At 42.4% G+C, this 12,630-nt stretch overlaps 1 protein-coding gene across 1 annotated transcript in view; it reads left to right on the top strand.

Moving 5' to 3' along the window:
• The window catches only part of usp28 (ubiquitin specific peptidase 28), a gene marked incomplete at both ends in the record, with an annotated part of 65,245 nt that overhangs the window by 28,951 nt on the left and 23,664 nt on the right, over nucleotides 1-12,630 (top strand). Inside the window, 3 exons of the mRNA XM_080748703.1 lie at nucleotides 2,311-2,484; nucleotides 4,866-5,071; nucleotides 10,297-10,367. Of these exons, the coding sequence (XP_080604829.1) occupies nucleotides 2,311-2,484; nucleotides 4,866-5,071; nucleotides 10,297-10,367 (451 nt within the window). The remainder of the gene's footprint in view (nucleotides 1-2,310; nucleotides 2,485-4,865; nucleotides 5,072-10,296; nucleotides 10,368-12,630) is intronic.

The following is a 12,630-nucleotide window of genomic DNA, read 5'->3' as shown; positions in this document are numbered from 1 at the left end:
GTAGTAGACAGAAGCCACTGTGACTAAATCAGAGGAAGCAACAAGACACGGAAACATGAAACAGATGTACGACACCACCAGAAAGATGTCGGGAAAATATAGTAGGTCACAAAGACTGGTCAGGGATAAAGAAAGAAACAGTATTAAAACAAAGGATGGCCAAATACACAGATAGGTAGAACACTTAAAGGAGTAGTTCACCCCCAAAATGACTTTTTTTCTATTGATTACTCATGCCATGGAGAGTAGAGTTCAATACTATTTTTTGGTTTTTGTCACATTCCTAAGACAAAAATTTGATTTGAGTAAATTTACCCCCATTGATTCCAGATGGTGACCCGTTTCGAAACGGGTCACCATCCGAAATGAATGGGGGTAAATTTATTGTTATCACATTTATGTCTTAGGAATGTGACAAAAAACTAAAAATATTATTGAACTCTACTCTCCATGGCATGAGTAATCAATAGAAAAAAAGGGTGAACTACTCCTTTAAAGGAGATTCTACCTAGAAAACCCCTAAAATATCCATATGCTGTTTTTGCTTCCTCTGCTACTAAGATTCATCGCTTCACTTCGAACCGAGGTTTGATTTTTATATTAGCCACTTGAACCCTAGTGTCCAAATTCTGAGAACTTTAGCCAAAAATAGCCTATCTACAAGCTCACAACGCCTCGCAGCTATTTTCGGCAAAGAGGTTTTGTGTAGAGGGGAAAAAGAGCAGAATAAAGCCCTTTGCACACAGGCGCGTTTATCCGCACGGATAAAACGGACAATATCATTTTTTGAAAAGAAAACAATGATTCTCTATGACCTCATGCACACCGGCTCCGAATCAGCCGTGCGACGAGTGGCTGCCGCCGTGCGTTTTTTTCTCGATCGAAACCAGTTCGATTCGTGCGTCTTGTCGCATGCGGTAAAAAACTCATCACTCCTTTTATGACTCCTTTTTGGATTCGCAGCGCCGATTCCGCACAGCCTTGCACACCAAATCCAATGCATTTTATTCATGCCGCAAACGAAAAAAACGCAACTGTCCTGTGTGCAAAGGGCTTAAGTACAGAGTGAAAGGTCAAGTTTATTAGGTAATGACGGCTAAATGGTTAAATATCTGAAAACACAAATTGACATGAATCCAAAATACACTGATGATTGCGCTGTCAAACAATGAAACTATATGGAATCTATGAAAAGGTTGTGGGGGTCCCTGCTTCATCTCTCTCAACAAAGGGTCCTTGGCCTGAAAACGTTGAAGACCAGGGACATGCAGAGAATGTTAGAGAGGCAGGGGCTGAAATTTCGAAAAGGGCCTTTTGGTGAAAACATCGAAAATAGCAGACTATAATAGCAGAGGTCAGCTATTTTCGATGCTTGATTTCTACACATTTCTTGATTTCAACATAAGATGCTGCCTTCAGGTATGGCATGGAAAGAGGGCATTTGCATTTCTTCCACCTTAGCAAAAACTGCATTCATGGTCGAGCAAGGTAACTTTTTACTGACGGGGAAATCTCGCTTTTGCGAACGCCCATCATTTCGACCGGAGGGTTAGCGACTCACTCCACGGAGGTTAAGGTTAGGGGTTAGAGGGTTAGAGTCGGGTGTCAAAAAGATGAGATGTAGTAACAGTGACACGCTCCCTTTACTGACGGATAAAAGGGCAGGGGCTCGAGCCCCCTTTGATGTCTTGAACCCCTTTTCGACTGCAGCTTTAGCACCACACCACACTACACCACACCACACCGCACTGCATAAAGATATCTACATTTTCCATTACACAAAAGTACCCCTATCGGTAAGAAACAAATTGACCCTTTTAACTGTGATTATAACATAAATATACATTTGTATTACAACTAAATTATAATACACTATAATGGATTATAACTGTGATTATAATACACTATAAAGTATTAATATATTACTATGATAATTAAAATACACTATAATAGATTATAATAGTGGTTATAACACAATAGAATCTATTATCATGTATTACAACTATATCCTGGTGGTCTAAATGAAAAGTCAGTGAGTGATCAGTCATTATGAAGTGTTTGGCCCTGTTTGGCCTAGCTCAGACCTACTCTAGATTGGATACTTTTTAGTACCACGTTTAGTACCACTTTCACACCACTCTACCCAGGTCCTTGTAGTGGAAAACCTGGCACAAGTGGGCAGTGTGGAGTGGTGTGGTGTGGTGTTGGGCCAGGGGCTTTGGTGTGCATGTGCCTGTTGAAGACCCCTGTTTTATGGTATATGTATCCTTATTATTCACTCCTAACCTTATCCATGTCTACCATTCATAGCTACAGAAACTATGGCTCTGGGCCCACCAAGTACCCCCTGGCTGACATGCTGCAGTATGTTCTGGAGTTCGCCACCACCAAGCCCACCAGTGCATCCCCAGCCGAGGAGCTGCAGGCCTCTTCACCAACACCCCCCAGTCAGCCCCCCACAGAAAGCCTCTCCGAAGACACCAGGTAGGAAGGACTCCTGTTGGAGACACAACTTCGAGTTGTTCTCGAACCTTTTCATTTCAAGGACCCACATAACTCTTGAGAGAGAGTAAATATGTAATAGCCCTGTCTAACTGTTAACCCTACCAGTGCCAGCCCCTAGATGGCGCCAAAGAATGCCAGGCTTTCTCCCATAGGCGAGCGCATTAGCATCCGGGGACTCACGTTGCAGTGACGCGCGTGCTCACGTTCGTGCACGTCATGGAAAGGTCCCGGATGATAATGCTAACAGAATAGCTATTCCCATTTTGTCATTTTAAAGATCATTTTTCGGCGATTTCGCCGTAAATAAACCTCGCGCCACATCCCTAAAAACACAATCCAGAGATATGGGCCTCCAAAGATGTGGTTTTTCATTGGATTCGGCGGCGATTCGCGGCTACGTTCGCGGCTCACGGCCGGCATGGCTTCCCCAGGATTTGGACCACTGGATTTTAAATTTAGGCTCAGGCTTCAGAAGGCCTCGGATCATTTTATTCATTTCATTAAAAATCCCGAACATGTTCGGGATAGGCACACTGGACTACGTTCCGGAAGCGGCGCTGAACATTCGGTGAACATTGGGGGTCTCAAAAATGTATTTTAAACCATTTTTAATGGAATATATCGTCGGACCATGTAAAATGGCTAGCTGGCTAGCGTAGGACGAGCCAGGACCACCCACGACTCTACAAGCAGCTCAGGGTAAGTCAATTAATAAAAAAAGAATTGTTTTGGATTGAACATATCCCGAACATGTTCGGGATAGGCACAGAATGAGTTAAAAGGCTTTTTAACTTGAATCCTTGCTCAAGAGTGTGCTTGAAGCCAACCTGTCTCCATGGGACCGCTATTATGATCCTTTTTTAAATGTGTGAGCGCCTCATCACCACTTGGAATGTAGTCATCACCCTGGGAACCCTCAGAAGCACTCATGCCGCCTTTGTTTGTTGATCTATTGAACATGGGTCCATGGTTCCTTTCTTACACTCTCAGAGTTACAGACCTGTAAGGGTCCCTTTGGAACCCTGAGGGTTCTATGGAGAACCATTGAGTTATACTGAGCAAAGAAAACAGGAGATGCGCATAAATGCATGCTTACTTATTGCTGTGCAAGATGACACAACTTTAACTACATCAACGCTAGCAATCCCGGTTCTTCTGGGAATGTCATAAAAGGTGAACATTCAGAGAGATTTGGTGCAGAGAGTACATTTCAGCTGATATTAACTCAACCCAGCTCGTTGCAAATACGGCTCGTTCTTTTTACCTTGTCTGATGACTGTAAGCTGATGAGGGGTCGCGCCGCCCTGTACAGTAAAAACATCTCCCGTAACGCTGCTCTCAAAAATCCACCGCACGTTAGCAATAATGGAGTCCCAAATCACTTCCTGGCGGTTTTCTGTGGATCTGATCTAGAAAATGCATTTCTATGCTCTGAATGGATGGCAAGCGGAGCGGCCCAATTCACATTAATTCTTTGCATAAGGCTGCCCTCTGCCGCCAGTTTGGCCAAAGTACACGTTTGAGCGTCCATTGTAAAATGAATTAGTTTAGAAAGAATCAATAGATAATTTTCTATAACATCGCAAAGGTAAGCTGCTTTTTGCTGGCACCAGCCCCAATAAATAAATAATAACATCTGGCAGTAGAACTGTTAAGGATAAAATGAAATGCACAATTTGTGCGTCTGAGTTAGGGCATGGTCACACACTGCACTTTTATTCTACCTATGATGGCGGATTCTGCCAATGCACTTCAATGGGAATGAGCTTTTTTTTGCAGAAATCCGCAAATGGCAGCAAACCCCATTCCCATTGAAATGCATTGGCAAAATCCACCCTCATAGGTAGACAAAAGGTGTGACTGTGCCCTTAATAATAATTATTTTGTTCCCCTGTGGAAACCAACCAACAGATGTTTCTGACTAGGGATGGGACGATATGAAAATTTCATATCAAGATTATTGTGACAAAAGAAATCACGATTTACGATATTATCGCGATAATCAACATCCATTATCCTGGGGTGGAACATTTGCCAAAAAATAGCCGAGTTGCGACGCGTTGTGAGCTTGTAGATCAGCTATTTTTTGGCAAAGACATTTGATAGAGTGGAAAAAAGACGGTATCAAGTATGTATATTATAAGTACCTTTTACCAATTATAAGAGGGTTTAAGTGGTATCGGATATGCAGCTCGGTAAATAAAAGGTGAATTGATCCCAGTGCATGACGGAGGGCGATATCACGATAAATTAAAACTCCACGATACGATTATCATGAGTGTTTTTTTATCACAATAAACGATAATATCGCTTATCGTCCCATCCCTATTTCTGACGTCCTCTTGTATTGTCCCTGTCAGTCATTCTCCAGCAGGAGACGGTGGTGCAGCGGAGGGCCTGGTCTCCAGTTGCCAGAGGACCCCCATCTACAAGCCCTTCACCCAGTGCAGACCCCCCAAGGACCTCTCACCCCACCCAGCCCCGCACAGCGTCAGCGAAGAGGAACTACTACATGTTAGGAGCTGCTTGCAGCGTTGGAGGACTGAAGCAGAAAACAACATAAACGGTGTGCTATTTCAGACATTATTGTTATTAAAGGTCTTATGACATCAAATATATATTTTTTTATTATTTTATTCTTTTCATGTTTCCTGACCTCAATTACACCAAAAAAAAAATCCTGAACTTTCAACATTCAGTGGTTTTTCTGTAATCTGTAGTCTTTTGAATAATTAGGCTCAGAAAGGTGAGTTAATTTGTCTCTGGATGTACGCATCATTATCCAGGGGAGGGTGTATCACCTTTGCTGTTACTTTATATTGTGTTTGCATCGGTCCAATGCACCATTTACCATTCGTTTTTTGAGTTCACCCTCCTCTACAACCACACCCTCACCCTCCCGTGGATGATGATGCGTACGTCCAGAGGCAAATGAACTCACTTTTCTGAGCCTAGTAATAATAACCAGGTCAACCTGGTTGTGCCAGACCCCCTGTCTGTCATCATCATTTATGACATCATGCCTTTTGTAGGCATGTCATCATCATGTCATCATCATATATACCCTTTATATAGAAAACCCGGACCGACATTTGCTTATGTAGGCCTACCCATTTCATGGGTCTGGCAAAAACTACAGATTACAGAAAAACCACTGAATGTTGAAAGATCAATTCTTTTGTGTAATTGAGATCAGGAAACACACAAAAAAAATCTAAATAAAAAATCGCACCCGTGCGAAGTGAGCGGTGCAAAGGCGATTTTCATTATGCATGTGATCCTTAATAGCGTAACGAAAAAAGAAATATAGATTTTCATATATGTGTCCCAGCACCCCCAGCAGCTAGTCATCTCGGGGACTGTCATTATTCCCTGTAGCCAAAATGATTTTTTTTTTTTTTTTTGCTCTTTTTTTTTTATGCCACAACAGCATCTCATAATATCTAGGCTACATTTCACTTAAACGCCAGAGCTTAACTCTGCATGTAAATAAGACTTTTTTTAATTAATGTGAGAGATCGGTACATAATTCTGTTAGTCCTCCCAGTTTATATTAGCTAAAATGCTAACTAGCCAGCCTTTGTTAGCCGTTTGTAGCCAAATGCGGTAATATCGGGACTCCATTACTTAGCGAAGCAACCCACAGTATTTATCCCATTAATTTAATGCCACGTGTGTTCCAAATGAACAATTATTAACCACGTAATGTATGATTTTGTGTATTATTATTTATTATTCTTCCGCCGTTCTTGACTTCCGCTGTTTCTTCTTCTACGCTGGTGAAATGATCCTGGAGCGGCCTGGAGACGTCTGTGACGTATGCTCCGGTGCGGAAGCTTCCTTTGTCACTGAGTTAGCTTAGCATTGAATAGATCAGTGTCGTCCTAAACTATCTAATTCTAACGTTCAGGGTGTTTGTTTTTTTGGACAATAAATTGACAGCCAAGAAAACATGGATGGAATGCAATCGTTCACTCGCCGTCGGAAAGTTGACTTTAGAGTAGACTATTCTGGTTGACTGGCTATGAGTGGCTAACGGCTAACGCTAGCTAGCGTTAGCTAGCGCTAGCTGCAGCGCTAGCTGCAGGCTATAAACAAATAAAACGTGACCCAACTCTATTGTTGCTCTCTTCTACAAGCTCACAACGCGAGGCGGTTAAGCCTGTAGATTGTGTTTTATTATCAGGTCAAATAATCCTTCTGGCTGAAGTTACACAAACACTGATTATGCTACATTTAGCACAGTTAGCCCTGTTGCACACGTAATAGGTTCACTTCAACCTCGTGTTGAGCAGTTAATCCTATTTGCTACGTACGTCTACAAAAACCTTCATATTTCAAAGATAACGTGCTTACTGAAGTCTCACAGATGTCACAGTATGGTACGCTCAAGCAGAATTACCCGTATCTTTCGTATTGTTTAATAAACTGCATTTTAATCCGATCAGATGCCATTTTCTGTTGTTTTTCAGCCATGCGACCCCATCGGTTGCGAGGTGTACTGCACTTAGATACATTAATACCTTTTTAAGGAAACGACGACCGATCGGATTAAAATGCTCCTCATTAAATAATACGATCATTACGGGACATTCTGCTGGAGCGTACCCTATGGTGACATCTGTGAGCCTTCACTAAGCAATTTATCTTTGTAATCTGACCGTTTGTGTAGACGTATGTAGCAAATTGGTTAAACTGCTTCACGGTTGGCGCACTGTAGCGTCTTTACATTTAGCCCAATAATGCTTGAGATGCTGTTGTGGCATTATCTTTTTAGAGAGCAATAACTAAAGTTTAAAACATACATAAACCACTTTAGCCCTATGTTATACCAAGGCTATTTGAAAATAGACGATCTACAAGCTCACAACGCATTGCGGTGCGACGCGTTGTGAGCTTGTAGATCTGCTATTTTCAAACATTTTGTACTTTTACTTTTGGTACTTTAAGTACATTTGGATACCAATACTTTTGTACTTTTACTCAAGTACATTTTTTATTCTGGACTTTTACTTGTAACAGAGTGATTCTACATTGCAGAATTGATACTTTACTTTATTATAAAATGTTGGTACTTTTTCCACCACTGTGTAAACGTTTGTGTTCTCATGCCAATAAAGCTTCTTTGAATTGAAGATTGAATTGAAGATTGCTCCCCATGTGGCGGAGTCAGGTCATTGCAGGTTAGAAATTTATTTAAAACTTGAATATCTCAAAAGTACTATTTCAGCATGGCATCATTCTATAAGCCATATCTTCAAAACTGTTGGGTCAATCTCCACAACCAATATATCATTTTGTAGCTATGATCCCCAGCTTTCAAATGAAATGAAAAAATGAAAATGAAAAAAATTGCAATGACTGGCTCCTGGGGAGATTGGGACACATATGTATGATCATTAATACTGTAATGTAATGGGGGATGCTGTAAAACAGCATGCGCAAATCTTCTTTGCAACCAGTCATGTTTATATGTTACGTCAGACCAGAACCCCTGGTCAGTATATAAAATGTGAAAATGTAGGTTATATTATTATAGAAGAAGTGCAACTGACGAGAGGGTTATAAAGCAATTAGGAGACAGAGGGAAAACAGACAGGAGATCAGACAAACAACTGTTCCTGTTTAGCGTTCAGACAAACAGCCTGGCCATTACACACAACAAACTCATTCAGTGTGTGTGAATGAGTTTGAATGAGTTTGTATGCATAGAGCCAAATAAAGCTTTTTGAGGGTTATAAAGCAATTAGGAGACAGAGGGAAAACAGACAGGAGGGCAACCCAGCACTTCTTGGCATTGTCCGTCAGTCAAAGTTAGAGGGAAAAGTCTGAGCAACCCAATATCCTGGACATTTCCTAAACCAGGTTCAGACAAACAGTCTGGCCATAATCTGCAAATGTAATGTAAGTGTGGCCGCTGTCTTGAATGGGTTTGTATGCATAGAGCCAAATAAAGCTTCTTGAGGGTTATAAAGCAATTCGGAGACAGAGGGATAACAGAGGGAAAACAGACAGGAGGGCAACCCAGCACTTCTTGGCATGACCAACCAACCAACCAGGTCTGACCAACCCAATATCCTTGACCTTTCCTAAACCTTAAACTGTCAGATCCAGGATATGAAATAACCTGGCCAAGTTGTTTGTCTGACCTTTCCTGGCCATTAGGTCCAGGATATGAAACAACCTGGCCATTTTTTAGGGTTATAAAGCAATTAGGAGACAGAGGGAAAACAGAGGGAAAACAGACAGGAGGGCAACCCAGCACTTCTTGGCATGACCAACCTTAAACTGGCAGATTGAACAACACACAGGATTCGAAACAGTAATCATAGCCTGCAAGGGTAATGTAGCGTGGTTGCTGTTTCGAATCCTGTGTGTTGTTCAATCTGTTAGTTTAAGGTTTAGGAGAGGTCCAGGATATGAAACAACCTGGCCATTACGCCTGGACCTTTCATGAACTTTAAACCGGTCTCAAGTGCAAGTGTAATGGCCAAGACAGATCTAAATTAACATGAACAACACAGCATTTGATTGGTCTGTTCTGTTTGGCTAACACATGTCGTCATGAGTAGAATGGTTTCTGATTGGTCGAAAACTAATGTTTAGTTACTCAACTAGCCAATCGATCAAGAATGAAAGAATCGTCCCGTGCTAATATGTTTTAACTAAGTAAACCGAAAGTGAAATATAGGAGCGGTTTGCACCGCTCAAAAATGTTTTGTCATAAGACCTTTAATGTGGTTTATTATTAACTACTTGAACCCCTGGCACCCATATTCTGGGGGGGAACATTATACAAAATCAGACAATCTTTGCTTGTGGATCGTCTGTTTTTGCAGAAGAGATTTGGTGTACAGGAAAAGAAGCGGTCCAAGTACAGAGCCAGCTCGGGTCCAGTTGACTAAGTCTAGACTGAGGGTTTAAGTGGTTAATAAGAATAGTCCAGATATTGCTCTATATTTAGAAAATAATCATTATATCGGAGATTACTGTCATGGGAATGGCAGTGGTGCATAATGACTGGATGACACTCCACTAGGCCACAACTATAACAGCCCATCCGAACTGCCCGCGACGCGAGCGATGAAATCTCATTAAAATACATTTGTTTCAATGAGACTGTCCTGACCTACCGCGAGCGACAACACGCCGTGCCGCGACGTCGTCCACCCCTCCTTTTTTCGCTCGCAGTCTCTATTTGAGCGAGGTTTCGTGCCGATGTCCATAGAGGTAAATGGCCATGCCCCGTGCACCCCAAACACTTTTCATTATTATTTTTTATTTGATTGGTTCAGGCTACGTCGCAACGCAATGGACGACGCTCCACATGAGGACAGTTTTTCACGCAACATCGCCGTTGGAACGATCGCTCGGTGGCAGTGCGGATGAGCTGTTAGGTGCCATGGCATTGGTCCGAAACCTCTTTGTTCCGACAGCCCATTAGTCCGAATCTGTTAAGAATACTATGCCTAACCCTAACCCTAACCCTAACCTCAGTAAACCTAACTAAATTCGGACTAATGAGATGTAGGACTAACGAACCTTATGGGCAGTCCCCCAGCTGTTACACTTTCTTTTCCTATATTTTAAGGTGACGAAAACAAGAAAACTATAACTCAAAATGTGCCACTGCCTAGTAACACACATCTTGACATCATGGCGGCAACAAATTAACAAGGACTTTCTTGCTACACTTCAGTGTGTGTCTTTCTATCTGTGTTTGAACCATACCCCAGGTGCACCACTGTAATGATGGGTGTTTGTCTCTCTCTCTCTCTCTCTGTGCTTCAGAATTGAAGGCCAGCATTGACAGGGTCAGCCAAGCGCTGGAAGGCATGTACACAGATAACAGCCTCTGTCAGGTAAGCTCAATGATGCCTGATACTCACCTAAAACACTACGGCAGATGGCAAATCAATCTCATGCCTCCTAGCCTCACACTGTGCATGTGACACACGTGAATGAATGTTCAATGTCCAACTTATTGAACCACTGTCACCAACTCAAGTGACTAACTTTTTTTTTTTTTTTTTTGCTATGTATTTAGAAGCTGGTAATAGTTTTACGTTAGTTAACCTGGATAATTCATCTTGGTAGAATGTATACTTCCAATATTGACTTTGTTTTTGCTGATTTATCGTATGGCCACTACATTGTGCATGGGCCTGGAAGGCTATATTGAAGCCTGACAGCGCATCCTTCGCGGGTTCAAGTCCCGTTCCCGTTTACTGCATGTCTTTCCCCGTCTCTCTCTCCCCGTTTCCCGTCCATCTTCAATAATCTATCTATAAATGCGAGAAGTCTCTGCGTGCGTGCGTGTCTGTCTGTCTGTAATCTGCGTATCTCGAGAACCGTTCGTCCCACCAGCTTCAGATTCGGCACGCGCGTTCCCCGGCGCGGAGTGCAGTGCCGGGCCTCGACCTGACCCGACACGCGATTTTCCGAAACCGGCGCAAAACGTTCGGAATCTCCTTATGTGGAGCTGATTGTTGACATCAGGCTGTTCCGGAGGAAATCGGCGCAATCGCTGACTCATTGTGACATCACTTCATAAAAGGCTCTGACGGGCGCCTGGTGGCCTAGTGGACCAGGCGCATACCATATAGGCATTGCCATTTCGGCATCAATGCCTGTCGGCGTCGCCGGTTCGATTCCCGATCCGGCCGACCTTTGCCGCATGTCACTCCCTGTCTCTCCCCCATTTCCTGTCAGTCTACTGTCCTATCCAATAAAGGCAAAAAGCCCCCAAAAAAAACAAATCTTTAAAAAAATAAAAGGCTCTGACATCACGTACACTACATGAGTCATGGTTAGGTATTGGTTACGTAGCCATGGTTACGTATTGAATGACTCAACAAAAAATGCCATGGTTATGTATTGAATGTCATCAGTATGACGTGTTCTGATGTTCATATATGGGCTTAAATTGACACAGGGAAACATATGGCCTGTGTCCATTTAAGCCCATATGAACATCAGAACACGTCATACTGATGACATTCAATACGTAACCGTGGCATTTTGTGTTGACTCATGTAGCGTACGTGATGTCAGAGCCTTTTATGAAGTGATGTCACAATGAGTCATAAATAATACATATAACTGAAGGCAGAAAAGGCCAAAACATGTATTTAGAAAAATGTATATATCCTATGATTTCTTTGAAAAATAAGTCTGCGTCGCAGCCTTGACTGTCGCAGTGACTGTTGTGTTTTGACATTTGATTCACTAACCTTTAGCAACACTTTACAGAAGCTATTTATAAATAAAGCAGTCACATGGAAGATGGAAATAGAGCGTCAGTCTGTAACCGTATCGTCTGAAATATTCCTTTTATACCCTCTGTTCGACATCCTGTGAACTAGCTAACGGTGGTGTTTATGTTGTTGGGTTCATAGTAATGGAACGCATCCTAATGCACATGCATGTCCACATGATTTTTGAAACACTCTTGTGTTCTTGATGAGTTCTTGATGAGTTAGACCTAGGTCTTCAACAGGGGGTCCGGGACCCCTAGGGGGTCCCCAGAGTTACTACAGGGGGTCCTCCAAATCTTTGAGTGATAGAAACTTTTTTCTCCTTTTTTATATTAACCACTTGAACCCTAGCGTCCATATTCTGAGAACTTTAGCCAAAAATAGCAGATCTACAAGCTCACAACGCCTCGCGCTGCGAGGCGTTGTGAGCTTGTAGATCGGCTGTTTTTGGCAAAGAGGTTTGGTTTATAGAGGGGAAAAAGAGCAGACTAAGTACAGAGTGAAAGGTCAGGCTTATTAAGTATTGACAGTTCAATTGGTTAAATATCTGAAAACACAAATTGACATGATTCTAAAATACACTGATGATTGTGCCGTCAAACGATGAAACTATATGGAATCTATGAAAACTCTAAAGGTTGTGGGGGTTCCTGCTTCATCTCTCTCTCAACTAAGGGGTCCTTGGCCTGAAAACGTTGAAGACCCCTAAGTTAGACAGAGGAGAACTTATGTAGATGTGCTCCCCGTGCAAACCCCAAGTAAGGCACTACTGTATGTGAGTGATCGTGGGTGAGGTGGAGGGTTATTGGGTTGCTTATTCGTTAGATCTACAGTGAAGATTGCAAAGCGAGACAAGGCAAGCCTAGTT

The sequence above is a fragment of the Nannobrachium achirus genome (genome assembly GCF_963921795.1).
Source record: "Nannobrachium achirus genome assembly, chromosome: 19".
Taxonomy (NCBI): Eukaryota; Metazoa; Chordata; class Actinopteri; order Myctophiformes; family Myctophidae; genus Nannobrachium; species Nannobrachium achirus.
This window is presented reverse-complemented; position numbering and strand designations above follow the sequence as displayed.